At 48.3% G+C, this 26324-nt stretch overlaps 1 protein-coding gene across 1 annotated transcript in view; it reads right to left on the bottom strand.

Annotated features, from left to right (window-relative positions):
* The window catches only part of MROH1 (maestro heat like repeat family member 1), a 1587326-nt gene that overhangs the window by 131294 nt on the left and 1429708 nt on the right, over positions 1-26324 (bottom strand). Inside the window, exon 40 of the mRNA XM_053715983.1 lies at positions 3479-3634. Coding sequence (XP_053571958.1) covers positions 3479-3634 — 156 coding nt within the window. The remainder of the gene's footprint in view (positions 1-3478; positions 3635-26324) is intronic.

Here is a 26324-nt window from a genome sequence, read left to right as displayed (position 1 = left end):
GGCTGCTGTCCAGCAGACTCATAAACAAAACGTATTATGCTCCTTAGCCAAAAAGAAAGAGAAGTATCTGAAGCTCTCTGTCTCTTACGTTTTCCCGAGAAAACCACAAAGAAGAAGACTGGCGAAAATCCTTAGTCTGTAAATAAAACTTTAAAGCATGGACCATGTCCAAATTATGCAGAAATCCTGATTAATGTTCTAATCAGAAACAACCTTAGGAAGAAATCCTAATTTAGTAAGTAAAAATACCTTATCTGAATGGAAAATAAGGTAAGAAGACTCATACTGTAACGCTGAAAGTTCTGAAACTCTCCGAACACAAGAAATAGCTACAAGAAATAAAACTTTCCAAGATAGTAGATAAATCCACTGTTGTCATAAATTGACCCTCTTGGATTAAGGAAAGAATGGAACGAACCCTAAGAAAATAGTTTAGACTCTTGAAATCTAAAAAGTAGTCTGAAGGTTCCCTCTTTTTTGGGAACCACAACCCGATTGGAATAAAAAAAACACCAGACCCTGTATCTGTATTGGAACTGGAACAATCACTCCCAGGTCTGAGAGGTCTCATACACATTGTAAGAAAGCCTCTCCTCTTGACTGATCTGCAGATAATCTTGAAAGCAGAAACCTGCCTCTGGGAGGAAAACTTTTTGATCGAGCCCAAGCCTGAGTGAAGACGGAAGTCTGCCCCCTACAAGATCCGAACCCGGATCGGGGGCATGTCCTTCATGCTGTCTTTGATTCAACAGCAGGCTATTTAGAGATTGATTTTTAATTTTTTTTGTAATTCTTTAAATTTTCAAAAGAGATTATTTCCGTCAAGCCAGGACCCAACAGGATCTTCGCCTTGTAAGGAATCACTAAAAGTTTAGACTTAGAGCATATATCCGTAGAACAAGGCTCTAACCAAGGCTCTGAGAGCTGGAACAGAGAAACCTATGCTCCCAGTTTGATAACTTGAAAGGAAGAATTGGACATAAAGGGATTAGCCAATATGAAAGCTGTTATCCTATCCTGGATTTTATCCAGGAGAGTTTCTGACTTAGTAGCATCAGACAACACATCAAATCAATATGCAGTTGTACTAGTGACGGTAGCAAAGTACACAGCTGGTTGCCATTGTAAGTCCTGGTGGACATCCCTTTTCTATTTTTTTCCATAGGATCTTTGAAAAACCCAACTTTCCTCTAAGGGTATAGTAGTTCTCTTAGCTAAGCTGAAACTACACCTTCCCCCCTAGGGAATGTCTGTCCAGCCTCCTTAGCAGAGTCGGCTATGGGAAACAGTTTTGTAAATATAGGGAATGCATCCATCCTTATAATTTACTGGACGCACTAATATAGATTACACCTGAAAAGTCTTTACTGGACGTACTATGTTGGGGTCGCCTGGGATAGTTAAAAACTCCTAAAGTAACAATTCTATCTGAGTCTGAGTTCTCTCTCAGATAATCGCAAAGTATATTCCTCCTTCAGCAACAGGGAGGAACCATTCGGAATAGCAACTACTGAAATAATTCCTCTAGTAATGTTTTCTACCTCGTGGGAAAAACATATAATGCATCATAACTCCGAGTGGAGTGTGAAAGGAAGCGCAGGGCACTGCATGTGGGCCATAACATTTTGTGGGACAATTTGACCATTGTCAACAGACTCCTAAACAGCAATCGCGGTAGAGGGAGTAGGTTCAGAAAAAAAATAAAAAATTAAAAAACATAAAAACTTTACTGTCACCTTAAATCTTAAAAGTTACTTTATTTTTGAGTGCTTTTGTTCCATCCTAAGTAACAAAGGATGAATTAACAAATAAACAGCAGGAATTACTTTAATAAAATTTACACATAAAAAACGTTACTGTCTCTTTAAATGTTAAAAGTAACTATTTTTTGTGTGCTTTTGTTCCATCTAAAGTCATAATGGATGAATTAACAAATAAACAGCTGACATTCTTTTAATAAAATTAACAGATAAAAACGTTACTGTCTCTTTAAATTTTAAACTGTAAGTTTTTATTTTTGTGTGCAGAAGAGAGTTAGATTAGCACACAAATATCGTAGCACCTACGTACACCTCAGATAAACCTTGCTGAGGTGATCCGTCAGTACTCCGTACTTAAATTCACACTTAGAACTTCATTCCCCAGCAGAACCGGAGCGCAGTCCTTCATTTGTATTCTGTAACAAGCAAAACATTTCTCCCCCATCTTGCAGAGAAAAATAACACTGCTGATGCCCAATAAGGAGAAACTGCTTTATTTGTCACTGCACAACTTCAGCTCTCCGGAAGAGAAGGGGAAAAAGGCGCGCTATGTAAAAGCCGTTTCCTTAAGGACCGCCCGTCGTGGGCGTTAATCATACAGGAAACTCCCGGTCGGCAATATGTGTATGTAACCGCCGGGAAAAGTAACCAATGCACAAGCAAAAAGCCCCAATGCTGAATGAACAAAAAAAGCGCCCATTAAAAGTCATGACAGAATAATCATCTCCCGGTCAGCATGATAGTTTATGTAACCCCTGAGTCCACTGCAACCGCTAGACTGGTTAAAGCCTAATAACAAGTGCCCAATTACGCTCGAAGAGAGCGATGTGATTACAGAGAGCGATGTCAATACAGTAATCTCCCAGTCGGCTTGACTGTTTATGTAACCGCCGGGAAATGAGGCCTCTGTAATCGTTAGCCAGAGCCTAATAATAAAGTGCCCAATTACGGTCAAAGAGAGCGATGTCAATACAGTAATCTCCCGGTCGGCATGTTTGTATTATGCAACCGCCGGGAGTGTATGTGACAATTGATTTGCGTGTAGCTGTCGAATATAGTCTTCCAAACCTAAAGGAGAATTCATATCTGAATAAAGAGCCCATATCTTTCACTAAGGGCTTCCCATTTACAACGTGAGCGGCCAACTTCTTCTGAGTTCTTCTTTTTTTCTTTTAACCCCAGAAATAAAAAGCGGCACTTACCTCACAGTCTGCGACAGCAAAGGCAGCTCCCAGGTGTGTGAAGTCCTACTCCTCACTTGGACCTGAGGATTACAAGGAAAACACCGAGTAAGATCCCACAGATTTTTCCAGGTTAAGGCAGCAACAGAATATGGGAGGCGCAGTGAGAATTATGTACCACAAGTTCCCATTGCTCTAAAGCCACCAATAGCCCTACTGTAGAGACTGATATGGACTAGAACAAAGCAGCACTCTCTGGCACTACTTTAAAAATAATAAACTCTTGATTGAAGAATCTAATCTAACACCTAACTTTACCTCTTCCTAGAACTAACGTAGGCAATGAGAATGACTGGAGTGAGAGGGAAGGGAGGAGCTATTTAACAGCTCTGCTGTGGTGCTCTTTACCTCCTCCTGCTGACCAGGAGGTGAATATCCCATTAGTAATTAAGATGATCCGTGGACTCATTGTGTCTTAAAAAAGAAACATATCTATCTTAAGCAGTGTCATGGGGCAGACATGAGCATCTCACTTACCTTGACCACATCAGATTTGGGGTCTTGTAGGTGCAGTAATAATGTCACAAGGCCATTCAAGATCTGTTCAAAAAATACTTCTTCCACATCTTTGGAACTGAACATGGAAAGATTACCAAAAAGCAAGATGGACGCTTTCCGTAGCTCCTCTTTCTCCTGTAACAGCACAGACAGGTAATGAGAAGACGAGACATCCCCTCCCATGTAACAGCACAGACAGGTAATGAGAAGACGAGACATCCCCTCCCATGTAACAGCACAGACAGGTAATGAGAAGACAAGACATCCCCTCCCATGTAACTGCACAGACAGGTAATGAGAAGACAAGACATCCCCTCCCATGTAACTGCACAGACAGGTAATGAGAAGACGAGACATCCCCTCCCATGTAACTGCACAGACAGGTAATGAGAAGACGAGACATCCCCTCCCATGTAACAGCACAGACAGGTAATGAGAAGACGAGACATCCCCTCCCATGTAACTGCACAGACAGGTAATGAGAAGACGAGACATCCCCTCCCATGTAACAGCACAGACAGGTAATGAGAAGACGAGACATCCCCTCCCATGTAACTGCACAGACAAGTAATGAGAAGACGAGACATCCCCTCCCATGTAACAGCACAGACAGGTAATGAGAAGACGAGACATCCCCTCCCATGTAACTGCACAGACAAGTAATGAGAAGACGAGACATCCCCTCCCATGTAACAGCACAGACACGTAATGAGAAGACGAGACATCCCCTCCCATGTAACAGCACAGACACGTAATGAGAAGACAAGACATCCCCTCCCATGTAACTGCACAGACAGGTAATGAGAAGACAAGACATCCCCTCCCATGTAACTGCACAGACAGGTAATGAGAAGACGAGACATCCCCTCCCATGTAACTGCACAGACAGGTAATGAGAAGACGAGACATCCCCTCCCATGTAACAGCACAGACAGGTAATGAGAAGACGAGACATCCCCTCCCATGTAACTGCACAGACAGGTAATGAGAAGACGAGACATCCCCTCCCATGTAACTGCACAGACAAGTAATGAGAAGACGAGACATCCCCTCCCATGTAACAGCACAGACAGGTAATGAGAAGACGAGACATCCCCTCCCATGTAACTGCACAGACAGGTAATGAGAAGACGAGACATCCCCTCCCATGTAACAGCACAGACAGGTAATGAGAAGACGAGACATCCCCTCCCATGTAACTGCACAGACAGGTAATGAGAAGACGAGACATCCCCTCCCATGTAACAGCACAGACAGGTAATGAGAAGACGAGACATCCCCTCCCATGTAACAGCACAGACAGGTAATGAGAAGACGAGACATCCCCTCCCATGTAACAGCACAGACAGGTAATGAGAAGACGAGACATCCCCTCCCATGTAACTGCACAGACAGGTAATGAGAAGACGAGACATCCCCTCCCATGTAACTGCACAGACAGGTAATGAGAAGACGAGACATCCCCTCCCATGTAACAGCACAGACAGGTAATGAGAAGACGAGACATCCCCTCCCATGTAACTGCACAGACAGGTAATGAGAAGACGAGACATCCCCTCCCATGTAACAGCACAGACAGGTAATGAGAAGACGAGATATCCCCTCCCATGTAACTGCACAGACAGGTAATGAGAAGACGAGACATCCCCTCCCATGTAACAGCACAGACAGGTAATGAGAGGACGAGACATCCCCTCCCATGTAACAGCACAGACAGGTAATGAGAAGACGAGACATCCCCTCCCATGTAACAGCACAGACAGGTAATGAGAAGACGAGACATCCCCTCCCATGTAACTGCACAGACAGGTAATGAGAAGACGAGACATCCCCTCCCATGTAACAGCACAGACAGGTAATGAGAAGACGAGACATCCCCTCCCATGTAACTGCACAGACAGGTAATGAGAAGACAAGACATCCCCTCCCATGTAACTGCACAGACAGGTAATGAGAAGACGAGACATCCCCTCCCATGTAACTGCACAGACAGGTAATGAGAAGACGAGACATCCCCTCCCATGTAACTGCCCAGACAGGTAATGAGAAGACGAGACATCCCCTCCCATGTAACAGCACAGACAGGTAATGAGAAGACGAGACATCCCCTCCCATGTAACAGCACAGACAGGTAATGAGAAGACGAGACATCCCCTCCCATGTAACAGCACAGACAGGTAATGAGAAGACGAGACATCCCCTCCCATGTAACAGCACAGACAGGTAATGAGAAGACGAGACATCCCCTCCCATGTAACAGCACAGACAGGTAATGAGAAGACGAGACATCCCCTCCCATGTAACAGCACAGACAGGTAATGAGAAGACAAGACATCCCCTCCCATGTAACTGCACAGACAGGTAATGAGAAGACGAGACATCCCCTCCCATGTAACTGCACAGACAGGTAATGAGAAGACGAGACATCCCCTCCCATGTAACAGCACAGACAGGTAATGAGAAGACGAGACATCCCCTCCCATGTAACTGCACAGACAGGTAATGAGAAGACGAGACATCCCCTCCCATGTAACTGCACAGACAGGTAATGAGAAGACGAGACATCCCCTCCCATGTAACTGCACAGACAGGTAATGAGAAGACGAGACATCCCCTCCCATGTAACAGCACAGACAGGTAATGAGAAGACGAGACATCCCCTCCCATGTAACTGCACAGACAGGTAATGAGAAGACGAGACATCCCCTCCCATGTAACTGCACAGACAGGTAATGAGAAGACGAGACATCCCCTCCCATGTAACTGCACAGACAGGTAATGAGAAGACGAGACATCCCCTCCCATGTAACTGCACAGACAAGTAATGAGAAGACGAGACATCCCCTCCCATGTAACAGCACAGACAGGTAATGAGAAGACGAGACATCCCCTCCCATGTAACTGCACAGACAGGTAATGAGAAGACGAGACATCCCCTCCCATGTAACAGCACAGACAGGTAATGAGAAGACGAGACATCCCCTCCCATGTAACTGCACAGACAGGTAATGAGAAGACGAGACATCCCCTCCCATGTAACTGCACAGACAGGTAATGAGAAGACGAGACATCCCCTCCCATGTAACAGCACAGACAGGTAATGAGAAGACGAGACATCCCCTCCCATGTAACAGCACAGACAGGTAATGAGAAGACGAGACATCCCCTCCTATGTAACAGCACAGACAGGTAATGAGAAGACGAGACATCCCCTCCCATGTAACAGCACAGACAGGTAATGAGAAGACGAGACATCCCCTCCCATGTGACAGCACAGACAGGTAATGAGAAGACGAGACATCCCCTCCCATGTAACTGCACAGACAGGTAATGAGAAGACGAGACATCCCCTCCCATGTAACTGCACAGACAGGTAATGAGAAGACGAGACATCCCCTCCCATGTAACTGCACAGACAGGTAATGAGAAGACGAGACATCCCCTCCCATGTGACAGCACAGACAGGTAATGAGAAGACGAGACATCCCCTCCCATGTAACAGCACAGACAGGTAATGAGAAGACGAGACATCCCCTCCCATGTAACTGCACAGACAGGTAATGAGAAGACGAGACATCCCCTCCCATGTAACAGCACAGACAGGTAATGAGAAGACGAGACATCCCCTCCCTATGTAACAGCACAGACAGGTAATGAGAAGACGAGACATCCCCTCCCATGTAACTGCACAGACAGGTAATGAGAAGACAAGACATCCCCTCCCATGTAACTGCACAGACAGGTAATGAGAAGACGAGACATCCCCTCCCATGTAACAGCACAGACAGGTAATGAGAAGACGAGACATCCCCTCCCATGTAACTGCACAGACAGGTAATGAGAAGACGAGACATACCCTCCCATGTAACAGCACAGACAGGTAATGAGAAGACGAGACATCCCCTCCCATGTAACTGCACAGACAGGTAATGAGAAGACGAGACATCCCCTCCCATGTAACTGCACAGACAGGTAATGAGAAGACGAGACATCCCCTCCCATGTAACAGCACAGACAGGTAATGAGAAGACGAGACATCCCCTCCCATGTAACTGCACAGACAGGTAATGAGAAGACGAGACATCCCCTCCCATGTAACAGCACAGACAGGTAATGAGAAGACGAGACATCCCCTCCCATGTAACTGCACAGACAGGTAATGAGAAGACGAGACATCCCCTCCCATGTAACTGCACAGACAGGTAATGAGAAGACGAGACATCCCCTCCCATGTAACTGCACAGACAGGTAATGAGAAGACGAGACATCCCCTCCCATGTAACTGCACAGACAGGTAATGAGAAGACGAGACATCCCCTCCCATGTAACAGCACAGACAGGTAATGAGAAGACGAGACATCCCCTCCCATGTAACAGCACAGACAGGTAATGAGAAGACGAGACATCCCCTCCCATGTAACTGCACAGACAGGTAATGAGAAGACGAGACATCCCCTCCCATGTAACAGCACAGACAGGTAATGAGAAGACGAGACATCCCCTCCCATGTAACAGCACAGACAGGTAATGAGAAGACGAGACATCCCCTCCCATGTAACAGCACAGACAGGTAATGAGAAGACGAGACATCCCCTCCCATGTAACTGCACAGACAGGTAATGAGAAGACGAGACATCCCCTCCCATGTAACAGCACAGACAGGTAATGAGAAGACGAGACATCCCCTCCCATGTAACTGCACAGACAGGTAATGAGAAGACGAGACATCCCCTCCCATGTAACTGCACAGACAGGTAATGAGAAGACGAGACATCCCCTCCCATGTAACTGCACAGACAGGTAATGAGAAGACGAGACATCCCCTCCCATGTAACAGCACAGACAGGTAATGAGAAGACGAGACATCCCCTCCCATGTAACTGCACAGACAGGTAATGAGAAGACGAGACATCCCCTCCCATGTAACTGCACAGACAGGTAATGAGAAGACGAGACATCCCCTCCCATGTAACAGCACAGACAGGTAATGAGAAGACGAGACATCCCCTCCCATGTAACTGCACAGACAGGTAATGAGAAGACGAGACATCCCCTCCCATGTAACTGCACAGACAGGTAATGAGAAGACGAGACATCCCCTCCCATGTAACTGCACAGACAGGTAATGAGAAGACGAGACATCCCCTCCCATGTAACAGCACAGACAGGTAATGAGAAGACGAGACATCCCCTCCCATGTAACAGCACAGACAGGTAATGAGAAGACGAGACATCCCCTCCCATGTAACTGCACAGACAGGTAATGAGAAGACGAGACATCCCCTCCCATGTAACAGCACAGACAGGTAATGAGAAGACGAGACATCCCCTCCCATGTAACTGCACAGACAGGTAATGAGAAGACGAGACATCCCCTCCCATGTAACAGCACAGACAGGTAATGAGAAGACGAGACATCCCCTCCCATGTAACTGCACAGACAGGTAATGAGAAGACAAGACATCCCCTCCCATGTAACAGCACAGACAGGTAATGAGAAGACGAGACATCCCCTCCCATGTAACTGCACAGACAGGTAATGAGAAGACGAGACATCCCCTCCCATGTAACTGCACAGACAGGTAATGAGAAGACGAGACATCCCCTCCCATGTAACTGCACAGACAGGTAATGAGAAGACGAGACATCCCCTCCCATGTAACAGCACAGACAGGTAATGAGAAGACGAGACATCCCCTCCCATGTAACAGCACAGACAGGTAATGAGAAGACGAGACATCCCCTCCCATGTAACAGCACAGACAGGTAATGAGAAGACGAGACATCCCCTCCCATGTAACAGCACAGACAGGTAATGAGAAGACGAGACATCCCCTCCCATGTAACTGCACAGACAGGTAATGAGAAGACGAGACATCCCCTCCCATGTAACAGCACAGACAGGTAATGAGAAGACGAGACATCCCCTCCCATGTAACTGCACAGACAGGTAATGAGAAGACGAGACATCCCCTCCCATGTAACAGCACAGACAGGTAATGAGAAGACGAGACATCCCCTCCCATGTAACTGCACAGACAGGTAATGAGAAGACGAGACATCCCCTCCCATGTAACAGCACAGACAGGTAATGAGAAGACGAGACATCCCCTCCCATGTAACAGCACAGACAGGTAATGAGAAGACGAGACATCCCCTCCCATGTAACTGCACAGACAGGTAATGAGAAGACGAGACATCCCCTCCCATGTAACAGCACAGACAGGTAATGAGAAGACGAGACATCCCCTCCCATGTAACAGCATAGACAGGTAATGAGAGGACGAGACATCCCCTCCCATGTAACTGCACAGACAGGTAATGAGAAGACGAGACATCCCCTCCCATGTAACAGCACAGACAGGTAATGAGAAGACGAGACATCCCCTCCCATGTAACAGCACAGACAGGTAATGAGAAGACGAGACATCCCCTCCCATGTAACAGCACAGACAGGTAATGAGAAGACGAGACATCCCCTCCCATGTAACAGCACAGACAGGTAATGAGAAGACGAGACATCCCCTCCCATGTAACAGCACAGACAGGTAATGAGAAGACGAGACATCCCCTCCCATGTGACAGCACAGACAGGTAATGAGAAGACGAGACATCCCCTCCCATGTAACAGCACAGACAGGTAATGAGAAGACGAGACATCCTCTCCCATGTAACAGCACAGACAGGTAATGAGAAGACGAGACATCCCCTCCCATGTGACAGCACAGACAGGTAATGAGAAGACGAGACATCCCCTCCCATGTGACAGCACAGACAGGTAATGAGAAGACGAGACATCCCCTCCCATGTAACAGCACAGACAGGTAATGAGAAGACGAGACATCCCCTCCCATGTAACAGCACAGACAGGTAATGAGAAGACGAGACATCCCCTCCCATGTAACAGCACAGACAGGTAATGAGAAGACGAGACATCCCCTCCCATGTAACAGCACAGACAGGTAATGAGAAGACGAGACATCCCCTCCCATGTAACTGCACAGACAGGTAATGAGAAGACGAGACATCCCCTCCCATGTAACTGCACAGACAGGTAATGAGAAGACGAGACATCCCCTCCCATGTAACAGCACAGACAGGTAATGAGAAGACGAGACATCCCCTCCCATGTAACAGCACAGACAGGTAATGAGAAGACGAGACATCCCCTCCCATGTAACAGCACAGACAGGTAATGAGAAGACGAGACATCCCCTCCCATGTAACAGCACAGACAGGTAATGAGAAGACGAGACATCCCCTCCCATGTAACAGCACAGACAGGTAATGAGAAGACGAGACATCCCCTCCCATGTAACTGCACAGACAGGTAATGAGAAGACGAGACATCCCCTCCCATGTAACTGCACAGACAGGTAATGAGAAGACGAGACATCCCCTCCCATGTAACTGCACAGACAGGTAATGAGAAGACGAGACATCCCCTCCCATGTAACTGCACAGACAAGTAATGAGAAGACGAGACATCCCCTCCCATGTAACTGCACAGACAGGTAATGAGAAGACGAGACATCCCCTCCCATGTAACTGCACAGACAGGTAATGAGAAGACGAGACATCCCCTCCCATGTAACTGCACAGACAGGTAATGGAGAAGACGAGACATCCCCTCCCATGTAACTGCACAGACAGGTAATGAGAAGAACGAGACATCCCCTCCCATGTAACTGCACAGACAAGTAATGAGAAGACGAGACATCCCCTCCCATGTAACTGCACAGACAGGTAATGAGAAGACGAGACATCCCCTCCCATGTAACTGCACAGACAGGTAATGAGAAGACGAGACATCCCCTCCCATGTAACTGCACAGACAGGTAATGAGAAGACGAGACATCCCCTCCCATGTAACAGCACAGACAGGTAATGAGAAGACGAGACATCCCCTCCCATGTAACAGCACAGACACGTAATGAGAAGACAAGACATCCCCTCCCATGTAACTGCACAGACAGGTAATGAGAAGACGAGACATCCCCTCCCATGTAACTGCACAGACAGGTAATGAGAAGACGAGACATCCCCTCCCATGTAACAGCACAGACAGGTAATGAGAAGACGAGACATCCCCTCCCATGTAACTGCACAGACAGGTAATGAGAAGACAAGACATCCCCTCCCATGTAACAGCACAGACAGGTAATGAGAAGACGAGACATCCCCTCCCATGTAACTGCACAGACAGGTAATGAGAAGACGAGACATCCCCTCCCATGTAACAGCACAGACAGGTAATGAGAAGACGAGACATCCCCTCCCATGTAACAGCACAGACAGGTAATGAGAAGACGAGACATCCCCTCCCATGTAACTGCACAGACAGGTAATGAGAAGACGAGACATCCCCTCCCATGTAACAGCACAGACAGGTAATGAGAAGACGAGACATCCCCTCCCATGTAACAGCACAGACAGGTAATGAGAAGACGAGACATCCCCTCCCATGTAACAGCACAGACAGGTAATGAGAAGACAAGACATCCCCTCCCATGTAACTGCACAGACAGGTAATGAGAAGACGAGACATCCCCTCCCATGTAACAGCACAGACAGGTAATGAGAAGACGAGACATCCCCTCCCATGTAACAGCACAGACAGGTAATGAGAAGACGAGACATCCCCTCCCATGTAACTGCACAGACAGGTAATGAGAAGACGAGACATCCCCTCCCATGTAACAGCACAGACAGGTAATGAGAAGACGAGACATCCCCTCCCATGTAACTGCACAGACAGGTAATGAGAAGACGAGACATCCCCTCCCATGTAACTGCACAGACAGGTAATGAGAAGACGAGACATCCCCTCCCATGTAACTGCACAGACAGGTAATGAGAAGACGAGACATCCCCTCCCATGTAACAGCACAGACAGGTAATGAGAAGACGAGACATCCCCTCCCATGTAACAGCACAGACAGGTAATGAGAAGACAAGACATCCCCTCCCATGCAACAGCACAGACAGGTAATGAGAAGACGAGACATCCCCTCCCATGTAACTGCACAGACAGGTAATGAGAAGACGAGACATCCCCTCCCATGTAACAGCACAGACAGGTAATGAGAAGACGAGACATCCCCTCCCATGTAACTGCACAGACAGGTAATGAGAAGACGAGACATCCCCTCCCACGTAACTGCACAGACAGGTAATGAGAAGACGAGACATCCCCTCCCATGTAACAGCACAGACAGGTAATGAGAAGACGAGACATCCCCTCCCATGTAACTGCACAGACAGGTAATGAGAAGACGAGACATCCCCTCCCATGTAACTGCACAGACAGGTAATGAGAAGACGAGACATCCCCTCCCATGTAACAGCACAGACAGGTAATGAGAAGACGAGACATCCCCTCCCATGTAACAGCACAGACAGGTAATGAGAAGACGAGACATCCCCTCCCATGTAACAGCACAGACAGGTAATGAGAAGACGAGACATCCCCTCCCATGTAACAGCACAGACAGGTAATGAGAAGACGAGACATCCCCTCCCATGTAACAGCACAGACAGGTAATGAGAAGACGAGACATCCCCTCCCATGTAACAGCACAGACAGGTAATGAGAAGACGAGACATCCCCTCCCATGTAACAGCACAGACAGGTAATGAGAAGACGAGACATCCCCTCCCATGTAACTGCACAGACAGGTAATGAGAAGACAAGACATCCCCTCCCATGTAACAGCACAGACAGGTAATGAGAAGACGAGACATCCCCTCCCATGTAACTGCACAGACAGGTAATGAGAAGACGAGACATCCCCTCCCATGTAACTGCACAGACAGGTAATGAGAAGACGAGACATCCCCTCCCATGTAACTGCACAGACAGGTAATGAGAAGACGAGACATCCCCTCCCATGTAACAGCACAGACAGGTAATGAGAAGACGAGACATCCCCTCCCATGTGACAGCACAGACAGGTAATGAGAAGACGAGACATCCCCTCCCATGTAACAGCACAGACAGGTAATGAGAAGACGAGACATCCCCTCCCATGTAACTGCACAGACAGGTAATGAGAAGACGAGACATCCCCTCCCATGTAACAGCACAGACAGGTAATGAGAAGACGAGACATCCCCTCCCATGTAACTGCACAGACAGGTAATGAGAAGACGAGACATCCCCTCCCATGTAACTGCACAGACAGGTAATGAGAAGACGAGACATCCCCTCCCATGTAACAGCACAGACAGGTAATGAGAAGACGAGACATCCCCTCCCATGTAACAGCACAGACAGGTAATGAGAAGACGAGACATCCCCTCCCATGTAACTGCACAGACAGGTAATGAGAAGACTAGACATCCCCTCCCATGTAACTGCACAGACAGGTAATGAGAAGACGAGACATCCCCTCCCATGTAACAGCACAGACAGGTAATGAGAAGACGAGACATCCCCTCCCATGTAACAGCACAGACAGGTAATGAGAAGACGAGACATCCCCTCCCATGTAACTGCACAGACAAGTAATGAGAAGACGAGACATCCCCTCCCATGTAACAGCACAGACAGGTAATGAGAAGACGAGACATCCCCTCCCATGTAACAGCACAGACAGGTAATGAGAAGACGAGACATCCCCTCCCATGTAACTGCACAGACAGGTAATGAGAAGACGAGACATCCCCTCCCATGTAACTGCACAGACAGGTAATGAGAAGACGAGACATCCCCTCCCATGTAACTGCACAGACAGGTAATGAGAAGACGAGACATCCCCTCCCATGTAACTGCACAGACAGGTAATGAGAAGACGAGACATCCCCTCCCATGTAACAGCACAGACAGGTAATGAGAAGACGAGACATCCCCTCCCATGTAACAGCACAGACAGGTAATGAGAAGACGAGACATCCCCTCCCATGTAACAGCACAGACAGGTAATGAGAAGACGAGACATCCCCTCCCATGTAACAGCACAGACAGGTAATGAGAAGACGAGACATCCCCTCCCATGTAACAGCACAGACAGGTAATGAGAAGACGAGACATCCCCTCCCATGTAACAGCACAGACAGGTAATGAGAAGACGAGACATCCCCTCCCATGTAACTGCACAGACAGGTAATGAGAAGACGAGACATCCCCTCCCATGTAACAGCACAGACAGGTAATGAGAAGACGAGACATCCCCTCCCATGTAACAGCACAGACAGGTAATGAGAAGACGAGACATCCCCTCCCATGTAACTGCACAGACAGGTAATGAGAAGACGAGACATCCCCTCCCATGTAACAGCACAGACAGGTAATGAGAAGACGAGACATCCCCTCCCATGTAACTGCACAGACAGGTAATGAGAAGACGAGACATCCCCTCCCATGTAACAGCACAGACAGGTAATGAGAAGACGAGACATCCCCTCCCATGTAACAGCACAGACAGGTAATGAGAAGACGAGACATCCCCTCCCATGTAACAGCACAGACAGGTAATGAGAAGACGAGACATCCCCTCCCATGTAACAGCACAGACAGGTAATGAGAAGACGAGACATCCCCTCCCATGTGACAGCACAGACAGGTAATGAGAAGACGAGACATCCCCTCCCATGTAACTGCACAGACAGGTAATGAGAAGACGAGACATCCCCTCCCATGTAACAGCACAGACAGGTAATGAGAAGACGAGACATCCCCTCCCATGTAACAGCACAGACAGGTAATGAGAAGACGAGACATCCCCTCCCATGTAACAGCACAGACAGGTAATGAGAAGACGAGACATCCCCTCCCATGTAACTGCACAGACAGGTAATGAGAAGACGAGACATCCCCTCCCATGTAACAGCACAGACAGGTAATGAGAAGACGAGACATCCCCTCCCATGTAACAGCACAGACAGGTAATGAGAAGACGAGACATCCCCTCCCACGTAACTGCACAGACAGGTAATGAGAAGACGAGACATCCCCTCCCATGTAACAGCACAGACAGGTAATGAGAAGACGAGACATCCCCTCCCATGTAACAGCACAGACAGGTAATGAGAAGACGAGACATCCCCTCCCATGTAACAGCACAGACAGGTAATGAGAAGACGAGACATCCCCTCCCATGTAACTGCACAGACAGGTAATGAGAAGACGAGACATCCCCTCCCATGTAACTGCACAGACAGGTAATGAGAAGACGAGACATCCCCTCCCATGTAACTGCACAGACAGGTAATGAGAAGACGAGACATCCCCTCCCATGTAACTGCACAGACAGGTAATGAGAAGACAAGACATCCCCTCCCATGTAACAGCACAGACAGGTAATGAGAAGACGAGACATCCCCTCCCATGTAACAGCACAGACAGGTAATGAGAAGACGAGACATCCCCTCCCATGTAACTGCACAGACAGGTAATGAGAAGACGAGACATCCCCTCCCATGTAACTGCACAGACAGGTAATGAGAAGACAAGACATCCCCTCCCATGTAACAGCACAGACAGGTAATGAGAAGACGAGACATCCCCTCCCATGTAACTGCACAGACAGGTAATGAGAAGACGAGACATCCCCTCCCATGTAACTGCACAGACAGTTATGAGAAGACGAGACATCCCCTCCCATGTAACTGCACAGACAGGTAATGAGAAGACGAGACATCCCCTCCCATGTAACAGCACAGACAGGTAATGAGAAGACGAGACATCCCCTCCCATGTAACTGCACAGACAGGTAATGAGAAGACGAGACATCCCCTCCCATGTAACAGCACAGACAGGTAATGAGAAGACGAGACATCCCCTCCCATGTAACTGCACAGACAGGTAATGAGAAGACGAGACATCCCCTCCCATGTAACAGCACAGACAGGTAATGAGAAGACGAGACATCCCCTCCCATGTAACTGCACAGACAGGTAATGAGAAGACGAGACATCCCCTCCCATGTAACTGCACAGACAGGTAATGAGAAGACGAGACATCCCCTCCCATGTAACAGCACAGACAGGTAATGAGAAGACGAGACATCCCCTCCCATGTAACTGCACAGACAGGTAATGAGAAGACGAGACATCCCCTCCCATGTAACAGCACAGACAGGTAATGAGAAGACGAGACATCCCCCTCCCATGTAACAGCACAGACAGGTAATGAGAAGACGAGACATCCCCTCCCATGTAACTGCACAGACAGGTAATGAGAAGACGAGACATCCCCTCCCATGTAACAGCACAGACAGGTAATGAGAAGACGAGACATCCCCTCCCATGTAACTGCACAGACAGGTAATGAGAAGACGAGACATCCCCTCCCATGTAACAGCACAGACAGGTAATGAGAAGACGAGACATCCCCTCCCATGTAACTGCACAGACAGGTAATGAGAAGACGAGACATCCCCTCCCATGTAACAGCACAGACAGGTAATGAGAAGACGAGACATCCCCTCCCATGTAACAGCACAGACAGGTAATGAGAAGACGAGACATCCCCTCCCATGTAACTGCACAGACAGGTAATGAGAAGACGAGACATCCCCTCCCATGTAACAGCACAGACAGGTAATGAGAAGACGAGACATCCCCTCCCATGTAACAGCACAGACAGGTAATGAGAAGACGAGACATCCCCTCCCATGTAACTGCACAGACAGGTAATGAGAAGACGAGACATCCCCTCCCATGTAACTGCACAGACAGGTAATGAGAAGACGAGACATCCCCTCCCATGTAACAGCACAGACAGGTAATGAGAAGACGAGACATCCCCTCCCATGTAACTGCACAGACAGGTAATGAGAAGACGAGACATCCCCTCCCATGTAACAGCACAGACAGGTAATGAGAAGACGAGACATCCCCTCCCATGTAACTGCACAGACAGGTAATGAGAAGACGAGACATCCCCTCCCATGTAACTGCACAGACAGGTAATGAGAAGACGAGACATCCCCTCCCATGTAACTGCACAGACAGGTAATGAGAAGACGAGGACATCCCCTCCCATGTAACAGCACAGACAGGTAATGAGAAGACGAGACATCCCCTCCCATGTAACTGCACAGACAGGTAATGAGAAGACGAGACATCCCCTCCCATGTAACTGCACAGACAGGTAATGAGAAGACGAGACATCCCCTCCCATGTAACTGCACAGACAGGTAATGAGAAGACGAGACATCCCCTCCCATGTAACTGCACAGACAGGTAATGAGAAGACGAGACATCCCCTCCCATGTAACAGCACAGACAGGTAATGAGAAGACGAGACATCCCCTCCCATGTAACAGCACAGACAGGTAATGAGAAGACGAGACATCCCCTCCCATGTAACTGCACAGACAGGTAATGAGAAGACGAGACATCCCCTCCCATGTAACAGCACAGACAGGTAATGAGAAGACGAGACATCCCCTCCCATGTAACTGCACAGACAGGTAATGAGAAGACGAGACATCCCCTCCCATGTAACTGCACAGACAGGTAATGAGAAGACGAGACATCCCCTCCCATGTAACAGCACAGACAGGTAATGAGAAGACGAGACATCCCCTCCCATGTAACAGCACAGACAGGTAATGAGAAGACGAGACATCCCCTCCCATGTAACAGCACAGACAGGTAATGAGAAGACGAGACATCCCCTCCCATGTAACAGCACAGACAGGTAATGAGAAGACGAGACATCCCCTCCCATGTAACAGCACAGACAGGTAATGAGAAGACGAGACATCCCCTCCCATGTAACTGCACAGACAGGTAATGAGAAGACGAGACATCCCCTCCCATGTAACAGCACAGACAGGTAATGAGAAGACGAGACATCCCCTCCCATGTAACAGCACAGACAGGTAATGAGAAGACGAGACATCCCCTCCCATGTAACTGCACAGACAGGTAATGAGAAGACGAGACATCCCCTCCCATGTAACAGCACAGACAGGTAATGAGAAGACGAGACATCCCCTCCCATGTAACAGCACAGACAGGTAATGAGAAGACGAGACATCCCCTCCCATGTAACTGCACAGACAGGTAATGAGAAGACGAGACATCCCCTCCCATGTAACAGCACAGACAGGTAATGAGAAGACGAGACATCCCCTCCCATGTAACAGCACAGACAGGTAATGAGAAGACGAGACATCCCCTCCCATGTAACAGCACAGACAGGTAATGAGAAGACGAGACATCCCCTCCCATGTAACTGCACAGACAGGTAATGAGAAGACGAGACATCCCCTCCCATGTAACAGCACAGACAGGTAATGAGAAGACGAGACATCCCCTCCCATGTAACTGCACAGACAGGTAATGAGAAGACGAGACATCCCCTCCCATGTAACAGCACAGACAGGTAATGAGAAGACGAGACATCCCCTCCCATGTAACAGCACAGACAGGTAATGAGAAGACGAGACATCCCCTCCCATGTAACTGCACAGACAGGTAATGAGAAGACGAGACATCCCCTCCCATGTAACTGCACAGACAGGTAATGAGAAGACAAGACATCCCCTCCCATGTAACAGCACAGACAGGTAATGAGAAGACGAGACATCCCCTCCCATGTAACTGCACAGACAGGTAATGAGAAGACGAGACATCCCCTCCCATGTAACTGCACAGACAGGTAATGAGAAGACGAGACATCCCCTCCCATGTAACAGCACAGACAGGTAATGAGAAGACGAGACATCCCCTCCCATGTAACTGCACAGACAGGTAATGAGAAGACGAGACATCCCCTCCCATGTAACTGCACAGACAGGTAATGAGAAGACGAGACATCCCCTCCCATGTAACAGCACAGACAGGTAATGAGAAGACGAGACATCCCCTCCCATGTAACAGCACAGACAGGTAATGAGAAGACGAGACATCCCCTCCCATGTAACTGCACAGACAGGTAATGAGAAGACGAGACATCCCCTCCCATGTAACAGCACAGACAGGTAATGAGAAGACGAGACATCCCCTCCCATGTAACTGCACAGACAGGTAATGAGAAGACGAGACATCCCCTCCCATGTAACTGCACAGACAGGTAATGAGAAGACGAGACATCCCCTCCCATGTAACTGCACAGACAGGTAATGAGAAGACGAGACATCCCCTCCCATGTAACTGCACAGACAGGTAATGAGAAGACGAGACATCCCCTCCCATGTAACTGCACAGACAGGTAATGAGAAGACAAGACATCCCCTCCCATGTAACTGCACAGACAGGTAATGAGAAGACGAGACATCCCCTCCCATGTAACTGCACAGACAGGTAATGAGAAGACGAGACATCCCCTCCCATGTAACTGCACAGACAGGTAATGAGAAGACGAGACATCCCCTCCCACGTAACTGCACAGACAGGTAATGAGAAGACGAGACATCCCCTCCCATGTAACTGCACAGACAGGTAATGAGAAGACGAGACATCCCCTCCCATGTAACTGCACAGACAGGTAATGAGAAGACGAGACATCCCCTCCCATGTAACAGCACAGACAGGTAATGAGAAGACAAGACATCCCCTCCCATGTAACTGCACAGACAGGTAATGAGAAGACGAGACATCCCCTCCCATGTAACTGCACAGACAGGTAATGAGAAGACGAGACATCCCCTCCCATGTAACTGCACAGACAGGTAATGAGAAGACGAGACATCCCCTCCCATGTAACTGCACAGACAGGTAATGAGAAGACGAGACATCCCCTCCCATGTAACAGCACAGACAGGTAATGAGAAGACGAGACATCCCCTCCCATGTAACAGCACAGACAGGTAATGAGAAGACGAGACATCCCCTCCCATGTAACTGCACAGACAGGTAATGAGAAGACGAGACATCCCCTCCCATGTAACTGCACAGACAGGTTATGAGAAGACGAGACATCCCCTCCCATGTAACTGCACAGACAGGTAATGAGAAGACGAGACATCCCCTCCCATGTAACTGCACAGACAGGTAATGAGAAGACGAGACATCCCCTCCCATGTAACTGCACAGACAGGTAATGAGAAGACGAGACATCCCCTCCCATGTAACAGCACAGACAGGTAATGAGAAGACGAGACATCCCCTCCCATGTAACAGCACAGACAGGTAATGAGAAGACAAGACATCCCCTCCCATGTAACAGCACAGACAGGTAATGAGAAGACGAGACATCCCCTCCCATGTAACAGCACAGACAGGTAATGAGAAGACGAGACATCCCCTCCCATGTAACTGCACAGACAGGTAATGAGAAGACGAGACATCCCCTCCCATGTAACAGCACAGACAGGTAATGAGAAGACGAGACATCCCCTCCCATGTAACTGCACAGACAGGTAATGAGAAGACGAGACATCCCCTCCCATGTAACTGCACAGACAGGTAATGAGAAGACGAGACATCCCCTCCCATGTAACAGCACAGACAGGTAATGAGAAGACGAGACATCCCCTCCCATGTAACAGCACAGACAGGTAATGAGAAGACGAGACATCCCCTCCCATGTAACAGCACAGACAGGTAATGAGAAGACGAGACATCCCCTCCCATGTAACTGCACAGACAGGTAATGAGAAGACGAGACATCCCCTCCCACGTAACTGCACAGACAGGTAATGAGAAGACGAGACATCCCCTCCCATGTAACTGCACAGACAGGTAATGAGAAGACGAGACATCCCCTCCCATGTAACTGCACAGACAGGTAATGAGAAGACGAGACATCCCCTCCCATGTAACTGCACAGACAGGTAATGAGAAGACGAGACATCCCCTCCCACGTAACTGCACAGACAGGTAATGAGAAGACGAGACATCCCCTCCCATGTAACAGCACAGACAGGTAATGAGAAGACGAGACATCCCCTCCCATGTAACAGCACAGACAGGTAATGAGAAGACGAGACATCCCCTCCCATGTAACAGCACAGACAGGTAATGAGAAGACGAGACATCCCCTCCCATGTAACAGCACAGACAGGTAATGAGAAGACGAGACATCCCCTCCCATGTAACTGCACAGACAAGGTAATGAGAAGACGAGACATCCCCTCCCATGTAACAGCACAGACAGGTAATGAGAAGACGAGACATCCCCTCCCATGTAACAGCACAGACAGGTAATGAGAAGACGAGACATCCCCTCCCATGTAACTGCACAGACAGGTAATGAGAAGACGAGACATCCCCTCCCATGTAACAGCACAGACAGGTAATGAGAAGACGAGACATCCCCTCCCATGTAACAGCACAGACAGGTAATGAGAAGACGAGACATCCCCTCCCATGTAACAGCACAGACAGGTAATGAGAAGACGAGACATCCCCTCCCATGTAACTGCACAGACAGGTAATGAGAAGACGAGACATCCCCTCCCATGTAACTGCACAGACAGGTAATGAGAAGACGAGACATCCCCTCCCATGTAACTGCACAGACAGGTAATGAGAAGACGAGACATCCCCTCCCATGTAACAGCACAGACAGGTAATGAGAAGACAAGACATCCCCTCCCATGTAACTGCACAGACAGGTAATGAGAAGACGAGACATCCCCTCCCATGTAACTGCACAGACAGGTAATGAGAAGACGAGACATCCCCTCCCATGTAACTGCACAGACAGGTAATGAGAAAACGAGACATCCCCTCCCATGTAACTGCACAGACAGGTAATGAGAAGACGAGACATCCCCTCCCATGTAACAGCACAGACAGGTAATGAGAAGACGAGACATCCCCTCCCATGTAACAGCACAGACAGGTAATGAGAAGACGAGACATCCCCTCCCATGTAACTGCACAGACAGGTAATGAGAAGACGAGACATCCCCTCCCATGTAACTGCACAGACAAGTAATGAGAAGACGAGACATCCCCTCCCATGTAACAGCACAGACAGGTAATGAGAAGACGAGACATCCCCTCCCATGTAACTGCACAGACAGGTAATGAGAAGACGAGACATCCCCTCCCATGTAACTGCACAGACAGGTAATGAGAAGACGAGACATCCCCTCCCATGTAACAGCACAGACAGGTAATGAGAAGACAAGACATCCCCTCCCATGTAACAGCACAGACAGGTAATGAGAAGACGAGACATCCCCTCCCATGTAACTGCACAGACAGGTAATGAGAAGACGAGACATCCCCTCCCATGTAACAGCACAGACAGGTAATGAGAAGACGAGACATCCCCTCCCATGTAACTGCACAGACAGGTAATGAGAAGACGAGACATCCCCTCCCATGTAACAGCACAGACAGGTAATGAGAAGACGAGACATCCCCTCCCATGTAACAGCACAGACAGGTAATGAGAAGACGAGACATCCCCTCCCATGTAACTGCACAGACAGGTAATGAGAAGACGAGACATCCCCTCCCATGTAACTGCACAGACAGGTAATGAGAAGACGAGACATCCCCTCCCATGTAACAGCACAGACAGGTAATGAGAAGACAAGACATCCCCTCCCATGTAACTGCACAGACAGGTAATGAGAAGACGAGACATCCCCTCCCATGTAACTGCACAGACAGGTAATGAGAAGACGAGACATCCCCTCCCATGTAACTGCACAGACAGGTAATGAGAAGACGAGACATCCCCTCCCATGTAACTGCACAGACAGGTAATGAGAAGACGAGACATCCCCTCCCATGTAACAGCACAGACAGGTAATGAGAAGACGAGACATCCCCTCCCATGTAACAGCACAGACAGGTAATGAGAAGACGAGACATCCCCTCCCATGTAACAGCACAGACAGGTAATGAGAAGACGAGACATCCCCTCCCATGTAACAGCACAGACAGGTAATGAGAAGACGAGACATCCCCTCCCATGTAACAGCACAGACAGGTAATGAGAAGACGAGACATCCCCTCCCATGTAACTGCACAGACAGGTAATGAGAAGACGAGACATCCCCTCCCATGTAACTGCACAGACAAGTAATGAGAAGACGAGACATCCCCTCCCATGTAACAGCACAGACAGGTAATGAGAAGACGAGACATCCCCTCCCATGTAACTGCACAGACAGGTAATGAGAAGACGAGACATCCCCTCCCATGTAACAGCACAGACAGGTAATGAGAAGACAAGACATCCCCTCCCATGTAACTGCACAGACAGGTAATGAGAAGACGAGACATCCCCTCCCATGTAACAGCACAGACAGGTAATGAGAAGACGAGACATCCCCTCCCATGTAACAGCACAGACAGGTAATGAGAAGACGAGACATCCCCTCCCATGTAACTGCACAGACAGGTAATGAGAAGACGAGACATCCCCTCCCATGTAACAGCACAGACAGGTAATGAGAAGACGAGACATCCCCTCCCATGTAACTGCACAGACAGGTAATGAGAAGACGAGACATCCCCTCCCATGTAACAGCACAGACAGGTAATGAGAAGACGAGACATCCCCTCCCATGTAACTGCACAGACAGGTAATGAGAAGACGAGACATCCCCTCCCATGTAACAGCACAGACAGGTAATGAGAGGACGAGACATCCCCTCCCATGTAACTGCACAGACAGGTAATGAGAAGACGAGACATCCCCTCCCATGTAACAGCACAGACAGGTAATGAGAAGACGAGACATCCCCTCCCATGTAACTGCACAGACAGGTAATGAGAAGACGAGACATCCCCTCCCATGTAACAGCACAGACAGGTAATGAGAAGACGAGACATCCCCTCCCATGTGACAGCACAGACAGGTAATGAGAAGACGAGACATCCCCTCCCATGTAACTGCACAGATAGGTAATGAGAAGACGAGACATCCCCTCCCATGTAACAGCACAGACAGGTAATGAGAAGACGAGACATCCCCTCCCATGTAACAGCACAGACAGGTAATGAGAAGACGAGACATCCCCTCCCATGTAACTGCACAGACAGGTAATGAGAAGACGAGACATCCCCTCCCATGTAACTGCACAGACAGGTAATGAGAAGACGAGACATCCCCTCCCATGTAACTGCACAGACAGGTAATGAGAAGACGAGACATCCCCTCCCATGTAACAGCACAGACACGTAATGAGAAGACGAGACATCCCCTCCCATGTAACAGCACAGACAGGTAATGAGAAGACGAGACATCCCCTCCCATGTAACAGCACAGACACGTAATGAGAAGACGAGACATCCCCTCCCATGTAACTGCACAGACAGGTAATGAGAAGACGAGACATCCCCTCCCATGTAACTGCACAGACAGGTAATGAGAAGACGAGACATCCCCTCCCATGTAACAGCACAGACAGGTAATGAGAAGACGAGACATCCCCTCCCACGTAACTGCACAGACAGGTAATGAGAAGACGAGACATCCCCTCCCATGTAACAGCACAGACAGGTAATGAGAAGACGAGACATCCCCTCCCATGTAACAGCACAGACACGTAATGAGATCACACACTCTCCTCACACACATGTAACAGCACAGACAGGTAATGAGATCACACACTCACCTCACACACATGTAACAGCACAGACAGGTAATGAGATCACACACTCACCTCACACACATGTAACAGCACAGACAGGTAATGAGATCACACACATGTAACAGCACAGACAGGTAATGAGATCAGACACTCTCCTCACACACATGTAACAGCACAGACACGTAATGAGATCACACACTCTCCTCACACACATGTAACAGCACAGACACGTAATGAGATCACACACTCTCCTCACACACATGTAACAGCACAGACACGTAATGAGATCACACACTCTCCTCACACACATGTAACAGCACAGACAGGTAATGAGATCACACCCTCTCCTCACACACATGTGACAGCACAGACAGGTAATGAGAACACACACTCTCCTCACACACATGTAACAGCACAGACACGTAATGAGATCACACACTCTCCTCACACACATGTAACAGCACAGATATGTAATGAGATCACACACATGTAACAGCACAGACAGGTAATTAGATCACACACTCTCCTCACACATATGTAACAGCACAGACAGGTAATGAGATCTCACACTCTCCTCACACATATGTAACAGCACAGACAGGTAATGAGATCAGACACTCTCCTCACACACATGTAACAGCACAGACACATAATGAGATCTCACACTCTCCTCACACACATGTAACAGCACAGACAGGTAATGAGATCACACACTCTCCTCACACACATGTAACAGCACAGACACGTAATGAGATCACACACTCTCCTCACACACATGTAACAGCACAGACATGTAATGAGATCACACACTTTCCTCACACATATGTAACAGCACAGACACGTAATGAGATCACACACTCTCCTCACACACATGTAACAGCACAGACACGTAATGACATCACACACTCTCCTCACACACATGTAACAGCACAGATAAGTAATGAGATCAGACACTCTCCTCACACACATGTAACAGCACAGACAAGTAATAAGATCACAAACTCTCCACACACACATGTAACAGCACCGACAGGTAATGAGATCACACACTCTCCTCACACACATGTAACAGCACAGACAGGTAATGAGATCACACACTCACCTCACACACATGTAACAGCACCGACAGGTAATGAGATCTCACACTCTCCTCACACACATGTAACAGCACAGACACGTAATTAGATCACACACTCTCCTGACACACATGTAACAGCACAGACACGTAATGAGATCACACACTCTCCTCACACACATGTAACAGCACAGACACGTAATGAGATCACACACTCTCCTCACACACATGTAACAGCACAGACACGTAATGAGATCACACACTCTCCTCACACACATGTAACAGCACAGATAAG

The sequence above is a fragment of the Bombina bombina genome, chromosome 5 (assembly GCF_027579735.1).
Source record: "Bombina bombina isolate aBomBom1 chromosome 5, aBomBom1.pri, whole genome shotgun sequence".
Classification (NCBI taxonomy): Eukaryota; Metazoa; Chordata; class Amphibia; order Anura; family Bombinatoridae; genus Bombina; species Bombina bombina.
This window is presented reverse-complemented; position numbering and strand designations above follow the sequence as displayed.